The following is a 27,302-nucleotide window of genomic DNA, read 5'->3' as shown; positions in this document are numbered from 1 at the left end:
AGAATGGACCATGTGTCGAGGGTAGAGATCTAAGAATATTATCCATCAAAGTATTATAACTTCAATGCAAATGCTAATCAAAATTCCACTACTACATTCAAACAATACTGTCTGGCTGACCTATTATGCTCTCTACTTATCATACTAAAGGAACACATGCATCCCCCCAGAGCACTTACAGGTTCATGTTCAAGACCATTCACACCTGTCCCTGAACAATGCAACAGGCATCCCCCCAAAATCATTCAGAGCTCCTAATGCTATAAACTGCTACTTGGCCAACACTCAAAAAAAATCTCAGGATCATTTAGAAGTTAAAAAACAAAGAAACTACAAAGATACAGGGAGTTTCACTGCTCTGGATGATGGAGTTTTAAATCCCACATACAGTTTATTCCTGTGTTTAATTATGGTCTAAACTAAACTAAGTACAAATTTAACAGAAAAGCACATTTAGAACTTAATTACAATGAATCTAACAGTTTAATTTTCAATTTGTGACCTTGTGAGAAGTGCAGTGTCCTTATGTTACATGTAGGAGCACAGGCTATTTTGACTCATTGTAGAATTACAACATGGACTTAACAATCTCTAAATCAAATTTGATGAATGTTTTCCAAAATAACTAAATATATCTGTGTTCTAGACATTGTAATAAACCCACAAAAAATATGTAAGGAAATTTACTTACTTGAATCTTGACAAATCCAGTCATGTAAAAAAAGGAGATGAGCTTGATGTGAAGTCTGCAGGTAGTTCATGGCCAGATGACTGGACCTATAAACACTTATTCTATCCAATAGCATTGTGAGGACAAACAATAGAACCCATTAAATATGTAAATGTGGTCTTGAGAGAGAGAAAAAAACATTTGCCTTTTTTTTTTAATTGTTGAAAGTGATGTTGTAATTCTGCAACAGTGGGCTTTACAGGGTTAAACTTGAAAAGAAAAAAAAAAGTTTCTATTTCGTTTTGACTGGAGCTTGAAGTGTCGGTGCTGAACTTCACATCAGTGAGTTTGACGGTAAGTTCAGTTATCAGCTTTATTTAATATCGTGTCATGTTGTTATATGATGTTGTTCTGTGTGTTTATATGATCGTGACACACTCTTGTTCACTGACAACAACAAACACTGACGACCATGAAATGGCGTCGGAAATGAAGGAATATATAACGGATCTCCGTCATTACTTCACTTTTCTAAACTTTATCCAGATTATATCAAAACCGTAAAGATATTTCCACTGAAGATATATTTATTATCTAATATTTGATGTTTTTTTAAAATGTTGTTGTAGCAAATGAGAATCGATTAAATTAATGTTTGTATTTTCAGACAAATGTATGATTTTCAGTTTTGTTGAAGGTAATTCGAGCAACAGTTTTTCAATAACAGAAGAATATGTAAAAGTTTGGTATTTGGGGTAAAAAGTGCCGCTGCTGTTCGGGCAAAAGACACAGTAATTAACATCACGAATAGCTGATCAGCTGACTTTTCCATTTATTGACATGACATGTTTAGATTCAGATGGCAAATATCTTAGAGATAATACCCATATTTATAATGAAACAATCATATTTAAAGAAATATTATATTATCATTTCATAATAAAATATAATTTATTGTTACTACAGTAAATCTATATTAAATATTACGGAATCTCCTTTAATGCTTTCAGAACCTTTACTTTTTAAAGTAATTTTGTTTCTGTATTTTTAAAATATATTTTATATTAACATAGGCCTATTTTAATGACAGTATATTTATTGAACACAAATGAATTATTTTATCAAAATAAACAGAAAATAGTACAAATTTTGCTAAAGTGATTCTTTTCAACACATATTAACCTAGACATTATTAAAAACATATTATTTTAGATAAAGTATTTTTGTGCCTTTTAACCCCCCACCGCCTCATACATTATTTTTAAACAAAATTAACCACTTTTATGATTTATTTTCACACAAAATCTGTTGCTCCATCTATGTTCAATACAAACATATATATTTTTCCTCAATCATACACTTCGAGAGTAATGGAAAGCACATTTTTTTCATAAGGTGTGCCTTTAGCCCCGTTGTACCCTATATAGGGAACAAAGCAGGGTCGATTCCTTAATTTTGTTCAGGAAAAATGACTTTACTAAAGTTTACTCCTGCATATTTTGATGAATTGTTTATTGTTGTAAATCTTGTGAATATTGTAGCTCAGATGTGTGAAATGTTCAGCTGTTTGCAAGTGTTTGTCATGTTCTGGTTTCTACAACTTTACCTCAGGAGGAGAAATCTGCCTTTATTTGACAGAAATAAAGATTTGACATTTATCTTGATGATTATCAATATCCACTGATATGAAATATATGTGTCCCAGATCTAGTTTAATTTATTTAATGATTCAGTTCTTTGTTGTGTTCATATTATCTTTGATGTTCACAGAGAACATCCCAAATAACAAGACTAATGTTCTCTCAAACTCATGAACAAACGTCTCTCCAGTAACTTTAATAGATGGTTTGTTATCTGTTAGATCGTGTTATAATGAAAGTTATCTGTTAGTGTCAAATGTTAGATGAATGTCTCTTTTTAACTTCTACTTTATCAGGACATTCAGAAAACATTCAAAAGTAACGTTCCCTTAATGTTTCCAGAATGATCAAATGAAATATTCCTTTAGTGTTCACCTAACTAAGACACATTTTGATCGTTCAGAGAATATGTAGAAATAATGTTTTCATAACTTAGTATAAGACACTCTTAGAGCACATGTTGTTCACTGGGATATGTGCTGAAATGAACACACTGTAAATTACTTGTGATTAAAGGTGCTACAGAGGATGTTTTGTTTTATACATTTTTGCAATATTACTTGAAACTGTCTTTACTAACTGATAAAAGACTATTTATTAGGTGCATTGAAAGGAATAATATTAATATACATCATCTGTGCACGAGGTAGGGCCTTAAAAACATCAGCCAATCGCGTAAACGATTGGCCCTCTGGCTTGTCAATCACTGCCGTGACGTTCCTTGTGAGAGACGAGCGCGGCTGTGCGCTCCAGTAACTTTCCACACTCCACAAAAGATCCTCTTTAGCATCTGCTAAATGCATCAGTGTAATATTAATGTAATGTTCCCAGTGTTTCCATATACAGGGAAGATGTCAGACTCTGAGACGAGGAAGAGGAAGAGGAAGAGATCTTCATCTCCAGATCCCAGCTGTGTGTCTCTGAAGAGCGATGGATCCATGGAACATCCTGTGAGATTCAGTGATGGAGCAGTGACCTCTGACCCCAGGTGTGACACTAGCCACGTTTACATGTATACTTTTTTTTGTCGTTCTGATTGAAAGATTTGGTGGACTGTTTACATGAGACGTTATCTAATCCAATATGGTGTTTACATGTGCCGACACTTCAGTAGGGATGGGTATCGTTAAGGTTTTAACGGTATTACTACTCTTACCGATACTGCTTATCGGTCCGGTACTTTAACGGTATTCTTATTGTTGCTTTTTGATTTTATATATATATATATAATGGGCTGAATTAACATTGCTTTATATTATATGTTTGTTATTATATGTTTGTATGTATGTATGTTTTATATAAGATACAGTAAGAACATGATCAAAGAAAGTAAAACAAACTGACAAATACAATAAAACAAAGACACAAATGAAATAAAGTGCTTTCATTTGTTCATGTGTTCAGGTAATATATGCCTAGCCAATAAAGAAATCTAAGTAAAGGAACCAAATGTAAAATAACACTGCATGGTTTTCAAAGTATAAATTAATAGATTAATGCTTATTAAAGCTAACTATATTCAGAAGAAGCGCTGTGAGTGATTTTCTCTTTGCATTTCATTGTTTGATTAACACTGATGGCACAATCGTCAGAAGGAGACTGCTGTCACTTTAAGACAATATTAACACATTTTCTTCCAGCTGTTCACGTACACTTTCGATACTGAGTTTAAGTAGCTAAACACGCTCCAATCCGGTCATTTTAACATATTTGTGTGTGTATTTGATCACTTGGACGTGCACCTGAAGCCTGCGCGCCGCACACACAATTCAGCCTGAGGAACAGCGTCTCTTGTGCGGATTATTGTGCTTTTAGCGTTTTGAAATGTTGATAATAATTATCAAACATTTACTGCAATTTAGCAGTAGCAGTTTAGTGTAGTTTAGCAGTTAAAGACTGCATTTTACAACAATAACCGAATGTGCTGATTCTGACGTTAAGTTTGGGTTTAGGGAGGAATGAACGCGCACAGCTGTGAAGAGAATAAAGGTGTGCTGGACGAAACGCGGATAGTTTTTAATAGTTTTACCTCAAATATCTTCTTTCTGATGATACTTGGAAGCCAAAATCGAAATCATAAATAGAATTAGCATAATATCACAGGCCTAAAGTGTAAGCAGACGTTTAGTTGTTTAGTTCTCCATTAAACAGGGCTTTCATGTGAGCGGCTGCGCGCGCTGTAGCTCCTCTGCGTGAGCGCAATCTCTCTTCTGGATTACGAAAGCAAAAATGCCTCATAGACAAATGTCCTAATATTATTGCATACAGACACAGCTGGCGACTCTGGCGAGATAGTATTTGCAAGATAATGTGTATATATAGTAATAATAAATGTATGTGTATTTTCTTAAATTCTCCAGTACCGATAGCAGAACCGTTAATGTCAGAGCTTATCGATACACCGGTCTTTCAAAATTTGGTCCCGGGGCCAATTTAATACCGGGTTTCGGTACCCATCCCTACACTTCAGTCTGAATGATTTAGTGACATGCGCACACTAGCTTATGTTTGGTGGCTGTGCATCTCAACACCACCCCTCCCTCTGAAAGAAAAGCAGAAGCGTGTGGATGAAGGTCTGTAGTAATGATGAACTGAGTTCCTTCAGTGTATTTAATAAATGTGTTGTTTCAGTTTTACTCCAGTTTGATTTTGCCGCCGCTATTGTGCATTCTGACGACCCCTGACCTCTTGACGTGATGACATAGACGCAAAGTAATCGGTTTAACGTGTTTACATGGCAGAGTTTTTATTTTGTTCGGTTTATAGAAAGCTTTAACCCACCTCTCTATTCTGATTGAGGTGTTTATATGGAGCATTTTCCCTTCGGATTGGACTTTTAAACCGACTACAATGCTCCATGTGAACGACCTACTGTCCCGTACTGGACAATAGATTGACTTATACAACAGCAAGAGATCATTTGACTTAATTATATTATGTAAATATGAATTATTATTATATTTCAGTATCTACAGGAGGAGGAAGAGATCTTCATCTCCAGATCTCAGCTATGTGTCTCTGAAGAGTGATGGATCCATGAATCCTCCTCCTGTATTCAGTGATGGACCAGTGACCTCTGACCCCAGGTGAGACACTGTCCTGTACTGGACACAATAGCTGCGTCTCATTTGAAAGGCTGATTGTGTCACAGCGGTGTGCTGAAGGCTATGTGCGTCCAGATGCATTCTTTGTGTCTCGATCAAATGAAGGATACATCAGATGGACCCTTCGCAGCCCACCCTATCCCAGAATTCATAGCGCCTGTGAAAATGGGATGTTTAATCAGATAAAATGTCAGGTGATAGTTCTGTGGCGGCCGGCAAATACACTCATAAATGTAAGTACTGTGTTTTAATTCACTCAAATATCTATTAAAACGCGTGAACTCAAACTAAAAATGTTTCCACAGCGCAGCTTCATTTGTTGGGTGGTCTGAGGAAAAACTTGCTCTAATATTTGGTTTTGTTTTGTTTCAGGGAGCAAGGAGTAGACAGCTCAGTTTATTCACATGAGGGCTGAAAATGATCACTTATGCCCAAAAACTGGTCCAGCGTATCTCAGAGGTAAAGCAATAATTAAAAAGGAGAAAATCTGGCCACGCCCCCAAGCCACACCCCAGCACTTTTTATTTCAAATCTATTTACATACTATTGTCCTGTAAATATAAAAAGTAGCATTCAATAATCATAGTAATGATATAAGTAGTATAAAAGTTTACATAATATCAAAGTAAGAATTGTTATTAATAAAGTACCTGCTCAAAGTATTATTAATGATTGAGAAACAAATCTCTTCTCCTCACCAAAGCTGCATTTATTTGATCAAAAATAAGTAAAATAGTGAAATATTATTCCAATGTAAATCAGCTGTTTTCTATGTGAATATATAGTAAAGTGTAATTTATTCCTGTGATCAAAGCTGAATTTTCAGCATCAGTGTCACACGATCCTTCAGAAATCATTCTGATATGATGATTTGATGCTCAAGAAACATTTATGATTATTATCAATGTTGAAAACAGTTGTGCTGCTTCAGATTTTTGTAGAAATGGTGATAAATTTTATTTTTCAGGATTCTTCGATGAATAGAAAGCATTTATTTGCACTGACACTTCTTTTTTTAAACAACAACAGAATTATGAATGATTCTAATGGTGAATGTTGCGTTCCCAAATGCTAATTAAAGCGTCACAAACACCCTTACTCCTTATGATTATAATGTAAAACAGACGCTGACAGCTTCAAAAAAGTGTGAACACACCCTAACATGTTTCAGTGCTGATTCTGCTCGCATTTGACTGTTTGAGCCATTTGAACCCTTTTAAGGGACCGTTCATATGTCGGAAAATGCATCCACACTGCTTTCTCCTTTCCAAAGCGTTCAGGAGCCTTTGCTCCGGTGAAGTCTGCCGTTACTAAGCAACCATGAACACGCTCCGAGATGACGCGGTACTTTCAGTAAAGGATATTTCCAGCAGTGAAAATCATTAGTAGCTAGATTTATTTAAAAATGTGTATCCAAATACAGCTCTATCATATATAGAAGGATCTCTGGTATACAAACAATACTGGATGCGCGCGTATTCAGGGGGAAAAACTGCTAACAGGTGTTATGGCGAGTTCTGCATGCACCTGACGGGAGGTAACAGTGACATCTGTTCTGCCTAGGGATGGGTATCGTTAGGATTTTAACGGTATTACTACTCTTACTGATACTGCTTATCAAGAATACTTTAACGGTATTCTTATCGGTACTTTTTCATTAAAGGTGCCCTAGAATTGAAAATTGAATTGACCTCGGCATAGTTGAATAACAAGAGTTCAGTACATGGAAATGACATACAGTGAGTCTCAAACTCCATTGTTTCCTCTTTCTTATGTGAATCTCATTTGTTTAAAAGACCTCTGAAGAACAGGCGAATCTCAACATAACACCAACTGTTACGTAACAGTCGGGATCATTAATATGTACGCCCCCAATATTTGCATATGCCAGCCCATGTTCAAGGCATTAGACAAGGGCAGCCAGTATTAACGTCTGGATCTGTGCACAGCTGAATCATCAGACTAGGTAAGCAAGCAAGGACAATAGTGAAAAATGGCAGATGGAGCAATAATAACTGACATGATCCATGATAACATGATATTTTTAGTGATATTTGTAAATTCTTTATAAATGTTTCGTTAGCATGTTGCTAATGTACTGTTAAATGTGGTTAAAGTTCCCATCGTTTCTTACTGTATTCACGGAGACAAGAGCCATCCCTATTTTCATTTTTAAACACTTGCAGTCTGTATAATTCATAAACACAACTTCATTCTTTATAAATCTCTCCAACAGTGTGTAATGTTAGCTTTAGCCACAGAGCACTATCAAACTCATTCAGAATCAAATGTAAACATCCAAATAAATACTATATTTACATGATCTGATATGCTGCATGACGAACACTTTGTAAAGGTCCATTTTGAGGGTTATATTAGCTGTGTGAACTTTGTTTATGCAATGTATTATAGAGAGTCGAGAGCTCAGGAAGGGGCGGGGAGCGAGAGGATTTAAAGGGGAAGCAGCCTGAATCGGCACATTTATAATGATTAAAATACGCAGTTAAAAAAAGTTTTGTTCTAGGGCACCTTTAAAATTATATATAATTATATATATATATATATATATATATATATATATATATAATATAATATATGAAATATATTCGAACCCGTGTCGATCGCATCAAAAGCTACATTCATGTGCCATACACCCTACGCTACTACAGATGTTAAACAGTCTCCGTCTTTTTAGTATTTAACTGAAAACATTCGATAGATTAATTATAGCTTACGCGCATTACATTGGACAGTTGTTGGTATTTTAAGCAACATGAGGTAAATTCCCTGTTTTGGGTTGACGCATGACTACTTACTAGCGTAAAAAGATACAAGTTCACACTCCTTTTCTCCACTCCACTGCTGCTGAGAGGCCGCCATCTTGTTTGATTTTTTTCCGATCTAACGTATCCAGATATAAATTTGTTGCTCATTCTCGGTGGGAAAGTGCCCAAGCCACGTGTATCATCAGCTTAAGGGCGGGGTTGACCTCGTTGCCATGGAGAAAACACACAGTGATTGGCTGATGGGGGAGGAGTCAGCGAATGAATCATAGAAATATTGTAGAATGAGGTGTCATGATTCCACATTAAAATAAAGGTTTTAAATGTAGGCTAAAGGTGCGCTCCATTCGACCATAAGTGAACTGCGACATGGACTTCACAGGGTATTTTGCCATCTTAAGTGAGATTCAATTCCGAAGGGAGTGAAAATGTTCAGTTTGAAGGGAATAGACATAGGGAATAGGGGAACATCAATACATCACTTCACAGGAAGTAGAGAGGTAAAATCTCCCAACTGTCATCGCGCACCGCGTCACCAGTCAGAACTACGATGGAGCAGAGCCGTTGAGAGACTTTTTAAAAGAGTTTTTTTGGCATCTCATCATAATTTCAAATCTATAAATCAAAATGTATTGCATTTATGAAGAAAAGGTTCAGCACCTAAGGCTCTGTCTCTATTGTCTCAATGGTGTTCAGTGTCTTTGGGTGGATTAGGACTGTTTGTGATTTGGTCTTAGTGACTCAGGAGTCCTCTTGACTAATGTTTCACAGATTTAGGAGCTAGATTTAGTGCTAAAATGCTTTGTGAAATACTCTTAGAGCAAAAATTTAGGACTCCTAAAATTAGGACTGACACGCCCATTATTTTTAATAGTGTAGTCAAAAGTACCGGTACTTCGGTACCAAGTCGGTTCTGAAATTTTAAAAATGTGACAATACCCGCTTTTCTGTAGTACTGATAGAGCTGTGCCAGTATTTACGTGAATATGACACGAGTGAAGCACAAAGCTTTGTTTACAAAAGAAATAGGCAAGTTAACAGTTAAATGTGAGATGCCATGGAAACGTTTTGGTTCATGCCGAATGACAGGGTACCTGAGTCCATATAAATTTAAGCTTTGTCGGCTTTGTATTCTGTTTTGCGAATCGCGATCTGGTCACCTGATTAGCAGAGAATTTAACAATATTCCATTAGTTATTCCACTGAATCTGTTTCTGTGCCTATTATATTCGCATTATTTACTGTGGTAAAGTAGAAAAGAAATGTAGGACGGAAACCTTTTTGCTTGCACGTCAGTTTCTATTTAACACAGTTTGTGCTTGTTATTAGACTTTATAAGGCGTGTCAAGTTTATTTATATAGTGTGTTTCACAAACGCTGGTGATTTTTACTTTCGCTTTCTCTGACAGCGCTAAATCAAACATAGCCTGAATGTCTGAAGATAAAACTCGCTCTTCAGACCTTTTACAACAAGTGTCAGTTGCTTGTAACATCAGGAGATAACCAATACCATGAAAATGAAGAAATATTGGTACCGACTACTGGAATTTTGGTGACAACACTAATTTTTAAGAGTTTCTCCTAAATTGGCTACTTGGGAGCTACTTTTAGCCTTGAGATGTTTTGTGAATACAGCCCCAGGTCTCAAATGAAATTGTCCAACTAAGTTTGTTAATCATAAAAACCTGACATACCCTATGAATTTATGAACTTACCTGGTTTTGTTGGTTGTTGAGCCTTTCTATCCTAAAATTAAACTACAGTAAACAAACTGAACAAAACATGAGAAGTGTTACAGCTAGCTAGGTGTGTGACAGTGAGGAAATGGATAGCATCAATTACTCTGAAAGCCTATCCGCCGATTATATTAAGAAATTAAAGTCCTCCTGAAATCAAAATGTAAGGTTTTTTTTTTTTAAGCTTTTAGCTTTTAATATGAATCCACTTGTTAAGTCATGACGTAAGGAAGGCCGTTTCCGGGTCCAAGCCTCGACTCATTTCACATGAGAATGGCATCTCAACAGCCGTTTATGAGTGCTATTTTATTCATAATAAACATTAAACATTTTTAAGTTAAACATTTAAAATACTTACAGTCTACGCAACAGTCTCCGTGCTCACAGCATCACAGACATTAATATTTTAATGATTTATAAAAGATGAATCACTGTCTGGCCATCTGGGAGATAAAGGTTATTATTATAATTTTTTGGAAGTATTACACCACATCATGTGTGAATATTAGCAGCGTTTGTTGTTTTCTTGTGGTGTGAGATCGAGCGTTTGGACCCAGAAGCGCTGCAGCGTGACGTCAGACTTAACAACCGAACATGTAGCCTTAAGGTTATGAATAAGCTGCTGTATTCCAAAACAATGACAAAGTTCACATTTAGGAGATAAAAGCATTCAAAACTTAGTGTCTCACTTCTGCTAAAATGGATCAAGGATTTTCATGACATCACATCACACTTCAGCTTCTCATCAAATCTTCTGTCCAATCAAATGCTCTCTAGAATCTGAAGTCCCGCCCCCTCCTACACTATAAACAGACACTGAAGCTGCAGCTGAAATGGTCATTTGTTCACACAGTTACTTAGTTTCTACATGGTGAATGGCACATAGTGCACTATAGAGAATAGGGAACGATTTAGACAGTATAAATATGCTTTCTATTCAGACACGAGAGCGGATCATGTCCATGAGTTGGTGCATGGAGGCTGCAAAGGGGGTGCTCACCAGCACCCTTCTGAAACCTAAAATTATGAATGGGACACCCTACGGTCTCGAGGACTTAACGGACGTGCGGCAGCCATTGTAAGTCCACAAGACCAAAAGTGCATAAAAGTGTGTGATTTGGGATTCAGCCCTTGAATACCGCTTCGGAGCTCAGCGTATCCCATCATGCATTATGTTCGGGAACTCACATGCCCCGAAATCTTGAGATGTCAAGGAAAACATACGTCTGTAAGTTAAATTAATTATATACATATTATTTGGTAGTAAAATATAAAGTGTTGCACATTTTATTGATGCAAAGATAAGTAGGCTATGCATATTTTGTACATCATTTACAACTGCTTTTTATCACTTAAAGAAGCACCACAATTTTAAAATGGTCTCTTCTGTTAGTTACTCAGCGACCACTGAACAGACAGTTAGGATATTTTAAAATGCAAAGTACTGAAAATAATAATTTAAAACTCAGTAAAAACGTGCATTTTTTGCAAGACTGTAAGTGTGTCCCATCGGGTAATCAAAAGTTCTACACACACTTGCAGTCTTCACGCCCACTTGAACACTTAAGCACTTCACATACAGGAAATATGTCATGTAAGTAGACAAGTGGTCAAGTGCAAAGACTGCAATGTGGGTATTTGGACAGGGCACATTCCTCCATCTTGGCTGGGCTTTGGCTCCGTGCAGCGCTCTCTGGACCATTCCTTTCTATGATGTATTAGAAAACATAACCTTTTCACTGTTTATTTAGTTAACTGATTAAGGCCATTTCATGATTGCAGTTATCATGCAGTAACCAGCATAACCCTGAACACCCCCGATTTTGTTTTTTTTTTCATTGCTGATCTGCATGATTCACGTGGGTCATGATTTTAGGCCGAAAAAACTGAATTATCCGTTAAAGAATCACATCCCTGATATTACTGTCGTTTTACTGTGTATGTTGTGTTTTACTTCTGAATATGTTCAAGGTTGTTACATTTAAAATACACTTTATATTGTTGGTAGTTTAATGTACAACAGTGCATCATATTGTAAAAGACCATGTTTGTGTAGAGTTGCTTCTAGATTCTTCTAAACCATTAATGTACATAATAATGAATAATATAATAAACTATATAAAATCACATTTTAGTAAGATACAAATCAATGTTTGAACTGTTTTATATATACTGTATGTATTTTATATTTCTTTCATATGTTTCATTACATTATTCAAGAAAACTCAATACTTACATTTAAAGTGTAATTCAGTAATTAAGGACACAGCTAAACGACTGACTTATACAAAATATCATCTGAACTAACAGTATTGTGTTAATTACAGTGTAAATGTGTGTATGAATTATTATTATTATATCTTTGTGTCACCAGCAGGGGGAGTCAGAGAGCAGCATCTCCACAACCCAGTTGTGTGTCTCTGAAGAGCAGTCGATCCATAGTTCCTCCTGAATTCAGTGATGGACCAGTGACCTCTGACCCCAGGTGATTATCAGCATTATTTAGTGAATTTCCTGCTGTAGTGAAACTAGTTTGAGACATTTATTTATAAGAAAATATCAGTGTTTACTTATACAGGACAGGAATCTAAGAGACCAAAACTTCTACATAAGAGTCCAAAACAGACAAATATAAGATGCAGCACATTTCAGATGAGAGAAAATGTGACTTAAATTCCAGAAAATATGTTAAAGTTTAGTGTAAATCTGTGGAATATAACAGGAGTCTGTTAAACTGACACTTCTCTCTTAAATGTGTTGCTGTTCCTGTCATGATTTATTGATGAAGATGTTTTTATGTTTGTATTTTGTCTCCAATCAGAGATGATCAGACTGGAGACCAGGATTCTCCTCAAGCAGTAGATGATGAACTCCAGAGAGTCAAAGAGCAGCTCAAAACCAGCATGAAGAACAAGTATGAGAGATTATTTGAGGGACTGAACCTCCAGGAGAATGAAACCCTCCTGAACAGGATCTACACACAGCTCTACATCATAGAGGGAGAGAGTGAAGGAGTGAATGAACAACATGAGGTTTTCCAGATGGAGAAAACAGCCAGAACACAACACTCACAAGACACTCCAATCGACTGCAATGACATCTTTAAAGCCTCACCTGAACCAGGATGTGAGGAGAAACACCAGATCAAGACTGTTCTTACTAAAGGCATCGCTGGAATCGGAAAAACCGTCTCTGTGCAGAAGTTCATTCTGGACTGGGCCGAGGGAAAAGCCAATCAGGATGTAGATTTCATGTTTGTGCTTCCATTTCGAGAGCTGAACTTGATCCGAGATCATCAGTACAGTCTTCACAGACTTCTGCTGGACTTTCATCCTGAACTTCAAGATCTGGACTCAAAGATTTATGAGGAGTGTAAAGTTGTGTTCATCTTTGATGGTCTGGATGAAAGCAGAATCACACTGATGTTTTCAGACGCTCAGAAAGTTTCTGATGTGACTGAGACTTCATCAGTGGGTGTGTTGATGTCAAACCTCATGACAGGAGATCTGCTTCCCTCTGCTCTCATCTGGATCACCTCCAGACCAGCAGCAGCCAATCAGATCCCCTCCAAATACATCAACCGTCTGACAGAGATTCAGGGATTCAATGAGCCTCAGAAGGAGGAATATTTCAGGAAGAGAATCAGTGACGAGCATCAAGCCAGCAGAATCATCTCACACATCAGAAGAGCAAGAAGCCTCCACATCATGTGCCACATACCCGTCTTCTGCTGGATCTCATCCACTGTGCTTCAGAAGCTCCTGAAAGAAGATCTGAGTGCAGAAATCCCTCAAACTCTGACTGAAATGTACATCCACTTCCTGCTGATTCAGATCAACATGAGGAATCAGAAGTATGAAGAGAGAGATCCAGAGAAACTGCTGCAGTCCAACAGAGAAGTGATTGTGAAACTTGCTGAAGTGGCTTTCAATCAGCTGATGAAGGGCAATGTGATGTTTTATGAGGAGGACCTGAGAGAGAGCGGCATAGACGTCACTGACGCCTCAGTGTATTCTGGGATTTGCACTGAGATCTTTAAGGAGGAATCTGTGATTCATCAGAGGAAAGTCTACAGCTTCATTCATCTGAGCTTTCAGGAGTTTCTCGCTGCTTTCTATCTGTTTTATTCACATGTGATCAAGAACAAGAAACCACTGGATGAATTCAGATTGTACAGATCTGATAAAGACTCTCTGTATGATGAAGACTCTCTGGATGATCTACTAAGATCAGCAGTAGATAAAGCCATTGAAAGTGAGAATGGACAGCTGGATCTGTTCCTGCGGTTCCTGCTGGGCGTCTCACTGGAGTCCAATCAGAGACTCTTACAGGATCTACTGACACACACAGAAAACAGCTCAGAGAGCATCAGGAGAATCACACTGTACATTCAAGAGACGATCAAACATGAAGATGAATATGAAGAACAAGATGAATTTCTCTCCACTGAAAGATCCATCAATCTGTTCCTCTGTCTGCTGGAAGTCCAAGATCAGTCTCTGTCCAGAGAGATTCAGGAGTTTCTGAAATCAGACAAACACTCAGAGGAGAAACTCTCTCCGTCTCACTGCTCAACAATCTCCTACATGATCCAGATGTCAGAGGAGCCGCTGGATGAGCTGAACCTCATGAAATACAACACAGGAGCTGAGGGGAGAAGAAGACTGATACCAGCTGTGATCAACTGCAGAAAAGCTCTGTGAGTGTTTAATCATTAACTAAAATATCATATTTAATAATGAATCTGACACCTTTAAAATAAATGTTCCTGAATGAGAGTTTTTCTCCTCAATAACAGGATCTTAAAGGGTCACGACACGCCTCTTTAATACAGCAGATAGTCACTAAAACGCCTGTTACCGCCGCGGGTAAACACAACACAGTCACGTGTGAAACTCGCTGGTGAAATCACCACCAGGTGGCGCAAAGGGACGGTCGACACCATTGATCAGTAAAGCTGGAACTGAGACATTTTCACTTGTGAATGAAGATAAAATGACATAAATTACTGCTAATATTAATAGCAATAATAATATATCATTATGACATTTAATCTTTAGTAATTATTCATCATAAATGCTTAATGTTCAGCTATTTGACGACTGTTACAGTGAACTATTACAGTGACAGCTGTGCTTGAAGTGTCTTACTTTTTACTGTACAGCACTAGCCAGTGTTTGACATTATTATATATTTAAAGAGGTGTGATTATGCCATAAAATAAATGAAACGATAGAGAAGGTGGATTACTGTGAATGGGAATATTATGAGTGATGAAGGTCTAGTTTTCTAACACATATTTACTCTGTCAGCATTGAGACTACATTAATGTCAAAATAAAAGATTAACTTACATTTCATCAGGTCACACACGAACATGAATTAGACACACATAAAAATATCTGCCAATGAGGGAAGAAAAATAATCTTAATTTAAAGAGACAAGTTTATTTTTCTGCAATTTTTTTTTTTCAGAAAACAAGAATTTGTCATTTTGATTTAAGAATGTTTTGATTTTTTTGCACATAAAGTCAAACATGTTCAAAACATGAATATCTCCACCCTCATTGTGAGCGTCTGTCAGAAACGCTCGGCTTATGATAAATGACGTCTGTTTTGATTGGCTGATGTCATTGCTTCTCTCTGTTTTGATTGGCTGATGTCATTGTGTCTCTCTGTTTTGATTGGCTGATGTCATTGTGTCTCTCTGTTTTGATTGGCTGATGTCATTGCGTCTCTCTGTTTTGATTGGCTGATGTCATTGCATCTCTCTGTTTTGATTGGCTGATGTCATTGCGTCTCTCTGTTTTCATTGGCTTTATCAAAATTAAAGGTGCCCTAGATTCAAAAATTGAATTTATCTTGGCATAGTTGAATAACAAGAGTTCAGTACATGGAAATGACATACAGTGAGTCTCAAACTCCATTGTTTCCTCCTTCTTATATAAATCTCATTTGTTTAAAAGACCTCCGAAGAACAGGCGAATCTCAACATAACACTGACTGTTACGTAACATTAATATACATTAATATGTACGCCCCCAATATTTGCATATGCCAGCCCATGTTCAAGGCATTAGACAAGGGCAGCCAGTATTAACATCTGGATCTGTGCACAGCTGAATCATCAGACTTGGTAAGCAAGCAAGAACAATAGTGAAAAATGGCAGATGGAGCAATAATAACTGACATGATCCATGATATCATGATATTTTTAGTGATATTTGTGAATTGTCTTTCTAAATGTTTCGTTAGCATGTTAATGAAGTGACAGATTTCATCAAAAATATCTTCATTTGTGTTCTGAAAATGAACAAAAGCCTTACAGGTTTAGAATGACATGAGGGTGAGTTAAGGAGGGAATTTATTTGTTGGTGAACTAACATTTTAAGGCACACTTTGTTTTTGGCACCATTTATAAAACTCTTCTACACAAGATGTACACTTTTGTTGTCAGAATGAAAGTGTACAACAAAGATGTTGACAAAGTGGAAGTCCTTGTATAGCTAGGTGGTTCAACAGATTTTGTACTGCATATAGTGATGTATTGTCATTTCATGCAGATGTGATGTATTTCTGTGCATATACGTGTATGTTTCTTGAGCCTGATAACGTTTAAATAAATATTTTAAAAGTGATTTCGTTGAACTTGTTTTCTTTTCTGTTTTGAAAACACCAATAGGGTTTTAAAATTTGAGATTTTTCACTATTACAAATGTAAATAAACTCTACATAAGTGAAATATTAACACTAATCTGAATTAATTTTTGTGTTGAACTCTAGTAACACTATTCAGTGTTGAGCAGTGTGTATTAAAGGTGCCCTAGAACTTTTTTTTAAAAAGATGTAATATAAGTCTAAGGTGTCCCCTGAATGTGTCTGTGAAGTTTCAGCTCAAAATACCCCATAGATTTTTTTTAATTCATTTTTTTAACTGCCTATTTTGGGGCATCATTAGAAATGTACAGATTCAGGGTGTGTGGCCCTTTAATTCTCGTGCTCCACGCCCCAAGAGCTCACGCTTGCCTTAAACAACATAAACACAGTTCACACAGCTAATATAACCCTCAAAATGGATCTTTACAAAGGGTTCGTTATGCAGCATGTCTAATCGCGTAAGTACAGTGTTTATTTTGATGTTTACATTGATTCTGAATGAGTTTGAGGCTGTGCTCCGTGGCTAACGGCTAATGCTACACTGTTGGAGAGATTTATAAAGAATGAAGTTGTGTTTATGAATTATACAGACTGCAAGTGTTTAAAAATGAAAATAGCGATGGCTCTTGTCTCAGTGAATACAGTAATAAACGATGGTAACTTTAACCACATTTAACAGCACATTAGAAACATGCTAACGAAACATTTAGAAAGACAGTTTACAAATATCACTAAAAATATCATGTTATCATGGATCATGTCAGTTATTATTGCTCCATCTGCCATTTTTCACTATTGTTCTTGCTTGCTTACCTAGTCTGATGATTTGGATTTGCGTCTTTGAACGATGGCATAATTGTGGCATCTGTAATTATAATCAGGATTTCAAACTTGATTAATTGTGCAGCTCTATGGTCTAGAACAGTGGTTCCCAACCTTTTGTCCATGAAGCCCTCCCTCCTCCATACACACACACACACACACACACACACACACACACACACACACAAACACACACACAAGAAGGTGGAGCTTATAGAACAGCAGCAATACACTGCAAACAATGCTTTACTTACTTAGTATTTAAATATATATAAAAATATCTTAAATCAAGATGCTTTTAGATAAGAAAAATTACATAAGATTATGTGTGTGTGTGTATATATATATATATATATATATATATATATATATATATATAGTGTTAAATAATTAATTTAGATAATTGTTTAATTACATAAATAGATTTATGTGGAAATGGTGATATTTGTTAGTTTTCATTGAAAAATAGGAAGTTCAATGAACAGCATTTATTGGAAATTATTACATGTATTTATCAAATATATTATTTATTAAAGTATTTATTAAATATAAATATTCTGTAACATTCATTCACTTTAAAGAATGACGAATTAAAGTATTAATTTTTCTATTTTTTAAATCCTACCACAAATGTTTAAATTGGATTTCCACAATAATTTTAAGCAGCAAAAACTGCATTTTAACCTTAATAATATAAATAGTGAATGTTTCTTGAGCAGCAAATCACCATTTCTGAAGAATCACGTGACACTGAAACATATTTGTAAACAACAGAATTATATACGATTCTAATGACGAATGTTGCATTTCCAAATGCAAATGTAAACGTCACAAACAAAGTAGCATTTACAGTGAATGGAAAATGAAAACACACTGTTACAGCAAACATGCAGCGCATCAGACTATTATTTATATAATTACATCACAGACGCTGCAAATTATATATTAAATTCTCACCACCATTCATAAAAAAGTTACCGAACACGTTTCAGCGCTGCTTCTACTCGCATTTGGCGCGTTGACCCATTTGAACTCTTTTAGGGACCGTTCATATGCCGCGTCTAAAAACGCATGGAAAGCAGGAAAGATTGCCTACTTTGTAGCTGGTCGTGCCTTTGTGGAGAAAAAAGATTTTTCCATCAGGGTGAATTTTCTCAACTTTGAGATAAAGTATTTACATGCTTGTTTATAAAAAACAAACTTTTCTGTTCTTCACCATATTTTTTTTTTTTTTTTTTTTTGTTAAATTCAATTTAAAAATGGTGCTTTTGTGCACATGGTCCTTTTTGTTCAAGACCATATTTTCTGGTGACCATATTTTCATCTCAAGATCCGATAGCTAATGTCCTTATTCCGTCCGTTTATACCGACGAAGCTACAGTTGATGTGGTGCTTTCTGTTCTCATCACGTGTAGTAGTCGTCTTTGAGCTTCTGTTTTGAGAAATTTGTTCAAGTGTCTTCTATTTCTGCTGTTCTATTCGAATCTTGCTTTTCTGATGTCTTTAATTTCTCTCAATGCCAGGGGACTTAGGAACAATTTAAAACGGAAAGCCATTTTTTTATTTGCCAAACAACATAAAACAGATTTTTGTTTTTTTCAAGAGACTCACAGCATCTCTGAGGATGTGCCTTTTTGGAAATCCCAGTGGGGAAATGACATTTTTTGTTCTCATGCTTCTCAACGCTCTGCAGGTGTTTGTACACTCAAAAACTTATTTGCTGGAAAACTTCCCTATACAGACAATGATACTAATGGACATTTTCTATGTCATGTTGTTCAAATTCATAACTCTAATTTCATTGTCATAAATATTTATGGGTACAATACAAAGGCAGAAAATGACATTCTTTTAGATAGGGTAGAAGAGAGAATTGTTCATTGGTTAGCTAAATTTCCTAATGCACATATAATTTTGGGTGGGGATTTTAATATCACATTAGATAACGTGATTGATAGATGGCCTCCAGGATCTTGTTCTAACACAAATGTAAAGCTAAAAATGTTAATGCAACGATTTGATTTGATTGACGCTTGGAGAGTTAAGCATCCTAATAACACTTCTTTTACCTGGTGTAATAATTCAAGGTCTAAACAATCGAGAATTGATCTGTGGTTAGTTTCCCATGTGCTTGAAGATAACCTAAGTACTAATATTTTGTCTACCCCATTATCTGATCATAAGGCGATACAAATCAAAATTGATCTACTGCCGATATCCTCCACTAAATTTTATAATTCTTATTGGAAACTTAACAGCTCAATACTGAAACATGAGATTGTTATTCTAGAAGTGAAGAAATTTATTCATTTCCTTTTGGACTAAAGCTAAAGCAGAAAGGGTCTATGGTAAACATTGGGAGTTGCTTAAATTTGAATTGGGCAAATTTTTCAGAAATTATTGTAGTAATATTGCCAAACTTAAAAGAGCCCAAGAAGAGAACATCATTTCCACCATTGCTTACTTGTCTTCTAGATTCCCTAATAGCTTATCTGTGGAAGAAAGTAATACTCTCTTTGAACATCAGCACAAATTGGATGAACTTTATAAATCAAGAGCTGAAGGTGCCTTTGTAAGGTCCAGAAGACGCTGGCTCGAAGAAGGAGAACAAAATTCAGCTTACTTTTTTAGATTGGAAAAATCTCTGACTAAAAACAATATTCATCAAAATTGGTAACTCTCTCTCTGAAGACCCGAAAGAAATAGCCAAATATTGTTCAGAATTTTATAAGAATCTTTATAGCAGCCGATTCTGTTGTGACAGCACTATATCCTTTATGGCCTCGGTAGGTAGCATTGATGGTATTAGTGCTTCCGATAAAGATTTTTGTGATCGCCCCATCACACTAGTTGAGGTTCTTGAATCTATAAAAAATTTAAAAGTAAATAAATCGCCAGGTGTAGATGGCCTCACTTCAGAATTTTACCATAGATTTGCAAAAGATTTGGCCCCTTTTCTGTTAGAAGTAATTTATAAAAGTATTAGTATGGGATCTCTTCCTTCTACCCTAACACAAAGTTTAATAACTCTTATCTCCAAACCTAAAAAGGGTTTACTATTAATTGATAATTGGCGCCCGATTAGTCTTTTAAATTGTGATTATAAAATTATTGCCACTATTTTTGCCAAACGTTTAAAAGCTATTTTAGAGGACATAATAGATGAAACACAATCAGGCTTTCTAAAAAATAGACACATCTCGAACAATATTCGATTAGTTCTTGATTTGTTAGATTATTCGGAGTTAGTAGGTGATGATAGTTATATGCTTTTTCTGGACTTTTACAAAGCCTTCGATTCTATCGAACATGGTTTTATTTTCAAAACCTTAGAAAAATTTGGCTTTGGGGACCTGTTCACTAGAGCAATTAAAACTTTATATGCCCACGGTAATTCTTCCATTAAGCTTAAACGCGGCACCTCTCCAAGATTTGAACTGCAGCGGGGGATACGTCAGGGGTGTCCCATTTCGCCATACTTGTTTATATTGACTTCACAATTGCTAGCCATATACGTCAAGAATAGTGCCTTGCAAGGAGTTAGTATCATGGGAAAGGAGATCATCATCAGTCAACTGGCCGATGATACTACCCTTTTCCTTAAAAATTCAGACCAGATTTCTTTAGCTCTTAAAGGGGTGGTTACATGGTTTTTTTCTAGGCTTTATTGTGTTTTGGGTGCACAGTTTAACATGTCTTAATGCTTCGTTTTTTTTTTAAATGCTGTATTTTTCATATATTTTATCTTAATTCTACACCTCAGTTTCCACTGTCATATGAACGGCTCGTTTGATTTCCTGCTTCTATGAAGCCACTCCCTCCGACATACGCAATGTGCTCAGATTGGTCAGCAGGTTGGTAACTGGCCCAGTCTGTCGTGATTCGCTGAAGCGTCCGGAAACGCCACGCCCCTTACCATTCGTAGTTACGCGCTTAGGTGGAAAGTAAATAATAGCGCCTATATTGCTGTATCAAATTGAGCCGAATCAGACCCAGATGAATAGGATAAAGCAGAACCTCTCCAATCGCAGCTTTTAAAGGACGTTTATGAATGGTATTTCATTTAGTAATTGTGTCAAAGTGTTTAGATGCTGTCACTGCTGTTTGTTAGCTTTCAATATACAGTTTTATCCTGATTAAAGCTTTACTGTTGCTGAATACATGACTGAGTAGTCGCATTTTTGTAAAGGTATCTTTTAATTTATAGCATGAACAACTGTTTGTCTATGAACATAGAAGTTTGTTGGTGTTTGTTGCACTAGAACTTAGCTAACCGGCTAGCAAAAACGAGTTGCTCTTTGTATATGTCCTTGATGCATTAAAAACAGCAACAGAACTATAACATTACGTTTAAAAGACAATAAAACGTACTTACAGTTTGGGAGCGATAAACAACTGCTTCTGCTTTTAAAGTGGGAACTGCTTCATCTTTCAGTAAAAGTCTTTGTGTAAATCCAGCATTAAACTCGTGTAGATTCTGGAAACTGTCTTCAGCACCGCATCCAGTGTAGAAAATATCACAGATAATAATGGGTTCTATATCTTTTGTCGCGTCGCGTCGCGCAGCTCGCGTTCGGTGTAAACAACTCTTCCGCTTCCATTATGCTGCGCCACATGGCCTCGCCCACTTTGTTGCGTGTTCCTGGGGGCAGTGTTTATGTTAATAGCAAGGGTTTATGATGTCACCAACCCGGGAAGAAGCTCGTTGTAGTCCAAACCGCCTGTTTTTGTAGGCTTTAAACTGCCATAACTTTAAAAGACAATATCTCTGTGTGCATTGAACTTTCAGCGCTGTAACTTTGCAGATACTGTTTATGCTCAAGCAGCAACATTACACACTAACTAAAGTTAAAAAAGTGAAATCGCATGCAACCACCCCTTTAATACTATCAAAACGTTCTCCAATGCTTCTGGGCTTCACCTTAATGTGCTCAAATGTGAATTAATGCCAATCAAGCAATTCTCCGTTTCCAGCATTTGTGATATCCCAGTCAAAGAGACAATAACCTACCTTGGAATAGTAATCTCCAAAAATCCCAAACTTAGATGTGATTTAAACTTTTTGCCTATTATAGAGAAAACTAAAAGAAAATTTAATCAGTGGCTTCAGAGAGACTTATCGTTGAAAGGAAGGATTCTGCTCTCTAAGGCAGAAGGCATCTCACGTCTGACATATGCCGCCATCTCTTTAGAACTTGATAGAGTGATCTGTAAAAAGATTGACCAACTACTATGTAATTTTGTATGGAAAAATAAGACTCATTATGTAAAAAAATCTGTTCCCTTTCAGTCGGTCACGTTCGACGTACGTCAGTAGTGACCGACGAATTGGGATATCGCTTAGAGAGCCCTATCAGCTTCGTATGAACTAAAACAAGCCAATGGAATTGGCGTGCGATATTTGCATAATGCGCACCGCCCCCGTCAGGTGTATATAAATAGGAAGTGGATGCAATCGCACTCTGTCTTTCGCTTCGGAGCCATACACTGGTGTCCTGCTTCAGAAGACTCTTTTTCTTCAAAAACTAAAACTGCCTCAGAAGAGGATTGACAGCGAGCTGTTTGGTGTTGGAAAGGAAGGCACTTCAGCGAGGTCGCGAGCTCCCGAGGAGCCGAGCTATAAAAGCTCTCAACTGCTGTTTTAACAGCAACACCCTGAAAATAGTATGTGTGTTGCGATTTGGGCCGGTTCCTCGGTGTGCTTAGGGAGTGGTGTACCTAAGCATATCGCGTCACTCCCTGTGTGCTTCAGCACGAGTGAGCTGACCTCTCCCCTTCTAAAAGAGCTTTACAGACGAACCCTGACAGTATGTCATTTCGTCTGTGCGTTACTGGGTGCGGTCGTTCCCTGGTCCCTGCTGATGGGCACAATCGCTGCATCGCGTGTTTGGGCGTTCAGCACGCTGAAGCGGCTTTTGTGGATGGTTCATGTTCCCATTGCGGGAATATGACTATCGCGGTGCTGAGGTCTAGACTCTCCTTCCTGAAGTCTCAGGAAGTGGGGGTCCCCTCCCCTATGCCCCGTTCGACCGTTTTTTCCGGACCCGGGCGGAATGACGGTTCGGCGGTGTATAGGAAGGGTGACTTGAGGATTACGGTCAGGGCTTCCCCGCCGAGCAGAAACGCTCTGCGGGCCCCTGCCGGCTCATCAGCACTGCAACCCATTGTGCCACCGTTGGTTTCCGCTGGGCCCTCCACGGACTGTCCAGCCGTTACCTTCGGTGCGCCGGCGGCGGAACAGATGTCGATCTCTGCATCGGAAGGTGAGCAAGAGTCCTCGGGGGAGGAAGATCCGGACGCGCTGCCGCCCTCCGGGACGGTAGCGTTGCCCGAGTCGGATCCCGAGTTGACGGCTGTGCTTTCCCGGGCCGCCTTGTGCGTCGGGCTCGAGTGGAACCCTCCACCCTGTCCCGGCCCATCTCGGTTGGATGATTGGTACTTGGGGGGGGATCGCGCTGGTCAGGTCCAGCGTCCCGCCCCAATGCCATTCTTCCCGGAAGTGCATGATGAGGTGACCAGGTCTTGGCAAACACCGTATAGTGTTCGTTCGAGGCACGGTCCTTCGTCCGCCTTCACCTCCCTGGACGGCGGGGAAGCCAGGGGGTACGCGAGGATCCCGCCAGTCGAGCGGTCCGTTGCGATGCAGCTGTGTCCAACGGCCACTGGCTGGCGTGGTGAGCCGCGTCTCCCGTCCCGGGCCTGTAAGTTCTCAGCCGGTCTGACTGAGAAGGCTTACAGTTCCTGTGGGCAGGCTGCCTCCGCCCTGCACGCGATGGCGCTTTTGCAGGTCTATCAGGCAAAAGCGCTGTCGGAGATGCCCCAGGAAGGGCCTGACCAACAACTACTTGGGGAGCTGCGCGCTGCCACCGACCTTGCCCTCCGGGCGACGAAGGTGACAGCACGCGCCGTTGGTCACGCGATGTCTACCCTGGTAGTCCAGCAACGCCATCTCTGGCTGACCCTGGCGGACATGCGGGAAGCCGACAAGCAGCGGTTCCTGAATTCCCCCGTGTCCCCGGTCGGCCTCTTCGGCGACGCGGTGGAGAGCTTCGCCCAACAGTTCTCCGCTGCACAAAAGCAGGCCGAGGCTATCAAACACGTCATGCCACGGCAGGCCGCTGCTGCCTCCACCCACCCGCCCGTGGCTCAGCCTCAGCCTGCTCGTCGCCGAGGGCGCCCGTCTGCGTCGTCCTCCGCCCCTGCTAAGTCGGCAAAGCAGCAGTCTACACCAGCCAAACAGCAGGGTGCCGGTCGCGGACGTGGTGCCCAGCCCGTCTCTGCCAAGCCAGGTGGCAAACGAAAGAAGAAGTCACGGCCCTGAGACGGGCAACCTGGAGGGGAAGGTTCTTGCTCTTCGGGAGAGTTTTCCACCTTCTCTCTGTTGGGGAACGAACAGTTTAGGACCCTTGAAACCAGATATGTTGAATAAAGACCCGGAGTCAAAGTTTTTAAAATAATTAATAAATTGAAGAAAAATTTAATGAAGAATAGTTTGCAGTTTCATCAGCAGAAGTCAGCTTCAGGTCTCACAAGGAGTTCGTAGGCCGCTCTGCATACATTCACATTTCCACAACAATTATACTCTAACAGAGACTACTAACTACGTCATTACTAAGGTAAACAGGATTCTGATTGGTTAAGAGAAGATAGACAAGATTAGAAGTTTTCAGATAGTCAGAAGAGTATCTCCAGGCGTCCAGAATCTGACGAAGGACCCCTAGATTTAGGGACTGGATGTCCCTTTAAGGTCGTGAGATGGCGTCTCTCTGTCTCCAGCTTGAACTGCCAATTGTCCGGACCTGCACAGATTATTAGCACACATACACAGATACACAGCTTCACATCTTCTCCAAGGTTGAAATCAACCCAGGCTCCAGACTGTAAACAGGAAGGTTTCTCAAAACATAAGATAACATGTTCCAGTTCTGTAGAGAATTACATATAATATTCATCTTTATTCTTGAGAGAAGGACATAGAGACAGGATAACACTGTAAAATGAGAAAAGGTCACGTAGCCCAGCTACTAGGGTGACCTTGGTGAGAGTGTCTCCAAATGGACAGACAAAGACACAGACATCAGCAGAACTTCTGAAAAGAACATTTCAACAGCCACATAATCATTCTATGGGTGTATATAAAACAATTCACTCAAATCCGTTTAATAATAAAAGAGGTTACATATTGATTATTGATTATCACTCTTATTATAATCACTCATGTCAATCATTCAAGAAAGGATATATGGATATATAGTGAAGAGGCAAGGGAATTTTGATTATCTCCCTTCACTCCCCCGTTTTTAGACCAAAGTGTGTGGTCCAATACCGCCACGTCCGGTCTATTCAGTGAGGTCACTACGGAAGGCGGAGTCGGTGACGCATGCTCCCCTGACGGGTCACACTTGTCTCTTCACCCCATCATGGACAAGCCGGAAACTAAAAATTCCGGTCCCCATGGCAGGGGCTCTCCCACCTTCCACTCACAACAGGGCGTTGATCTTTTCTTTGGCCAGCTGGTTGTTCAATTGGTTGGTCAGCTTCAGCAATTTAGCCTCCTCCTCCACAGGGTTAACTGTTCGGCAGGCAGACCTGAAAATGTATGAGAAACAGAAACGGACACACAACCATGTACACAAACACAGCACCACCAATCCCATACATGCCCCAAAGGCATATAGTATATACTTCGCAATACCCAGGGCCATATCTTCCGACGCCGTCACAAATTCCTCCCAGGCTTCTTCTACAAACTCTCCAACCGTTTCTGTAACATCAGTAAATACTGAACCTATACTGAAAGCTACCATAAAAGCTACGGCAAGACTCGAAGGCTCGTCCGGTTCCGTGACAAATGGAGACCCATTGGATCTCAACCACACCGAATTCAAATATTCATAACCTGCAAATGCATCAGTCGTTTTCATTTGCTTAAGGAACGAATCAATGTATTTTTCCCTGACTTGTTTAGCTTTCAATTCTGGATAATATTCAGTCTTATGCTTCATTTCAGCAAAGCATAAAGCAAGTTCGGCACAATTACCATGTTTGCATTTCTTTGCGGGGTACCATGAAGGTCCCATTGGATGCACCAACTTATGGTTAGCACAATTACCTGTATCGGGTTTTGAATGGATCTCTCTTATCTCCTCAACTGACGGAATAGGCCTCAGGAATTGACGAAATTGTTTCTCTCGATCAAACCATTCATCTCCTAATGCCACTTCAGACACCTGCGGCCACATAAACACCTGAAAAGGTTGAAAGTGTCTCCATATCAAATCATCAATAGTCACAGGTACCCGGGAGATAGTCACTCTACTAGTTGCTATCTCTAAGAACAAATGGAGCATGTTAATGTGCATCCAGGCAGTGACATTGTAGACCATAGAGGTGGGACTACTACATTTACGTTCGAGGTGATCATGTAATTGTTCTATCCTAATTATCGATTTATTAGCCATGGCAATAGCAAAATCATACTGATACAAAACATCCATCATACTGGCCCAAGTGTAATCTGGCTTAACAAACGAAGCATTACAAATTTCCCATGGAATAGGCAAATCCTTGACACCGGTGAGGCTGGCAGCGACATTCTTACATTTAGTAGTCTGCTCTGGCGGAAAGGTTTGAATAAACCACTGCTGGATCTCCTTACCCAGACAGCGCTCCACATGTACCGTCTCTTTCCACGGGTCATCAAAACTGGTATATCTAGGCCATGCGAGGGAGAGAGCATTCACAAGAGGTAAATTATTATTACTACCATTTAGGTCAAAGTTTTTCTTATCTGACTTGTCCATCCGACCTAACCTGTCACAAACTGCTCCGTAAGATCGATCAGCGTCCCATCGGACCAAATGAACCTTAGTTGGAGTCAAAACTCCCCAC

The 27,302-nt window shown here is 38.7% G+C and overlaps 1 protein-coding gene across 3 annotated transcripts in view; it reads left to right on the top strand.

Moving 5' to 3' along the window:
- The first annotated feature begins 939 nt into the window (after positions 1–939).
- The window catches only part of LOC137015299 (NACHT, LRR and PYD domains-containing protein 3-like), a 51,326-nt gene continuing 24,963 nt past the window's right edge, over positions 940–27,302 (top strand). For 2 of the 3 annotated variants that reach the window (XM_067380170.1, XM_067380169.1), the window contains exons 1-5: positions 940–1,024; positions 3,142–3,298; positions 5,277–5,396; positions 12,308–12,418; positions 12,755–14,632. In XM_067380170.1, the coding sequence (XP_067236271.1) occupies positions 3,162–3,298; positions 5,277–5,396; positions 12,308–12,418; positions 12,755–14,632 (2,246 nt within the window). In that variant the 5' untranslated portion in view covers positions 940–1,024; positions 3,142–3,161. The other variant, XM_067380171.1, reaches the window with a different exon arrangement.

This window comes from Chanodichthys erythropterus, chromosome 24 (assembly GCF_024489055.1).
Source record: "Chanodichthys erythropterus isolate Z2021 chromosome 24, ASM2448905v1, whole genome shotgun sequence".
NCBI lineage: Eukaryota > Metazoa > Chordata > Actinopteri > Cypriniformes > Xenocyprididae > Chanodichthys > Chanodichthys erythropterus.
Note: the sequence above shows the minus strand (reverse complement) of the source record. Positions and strands in the feature narration are given on the sequence as shown.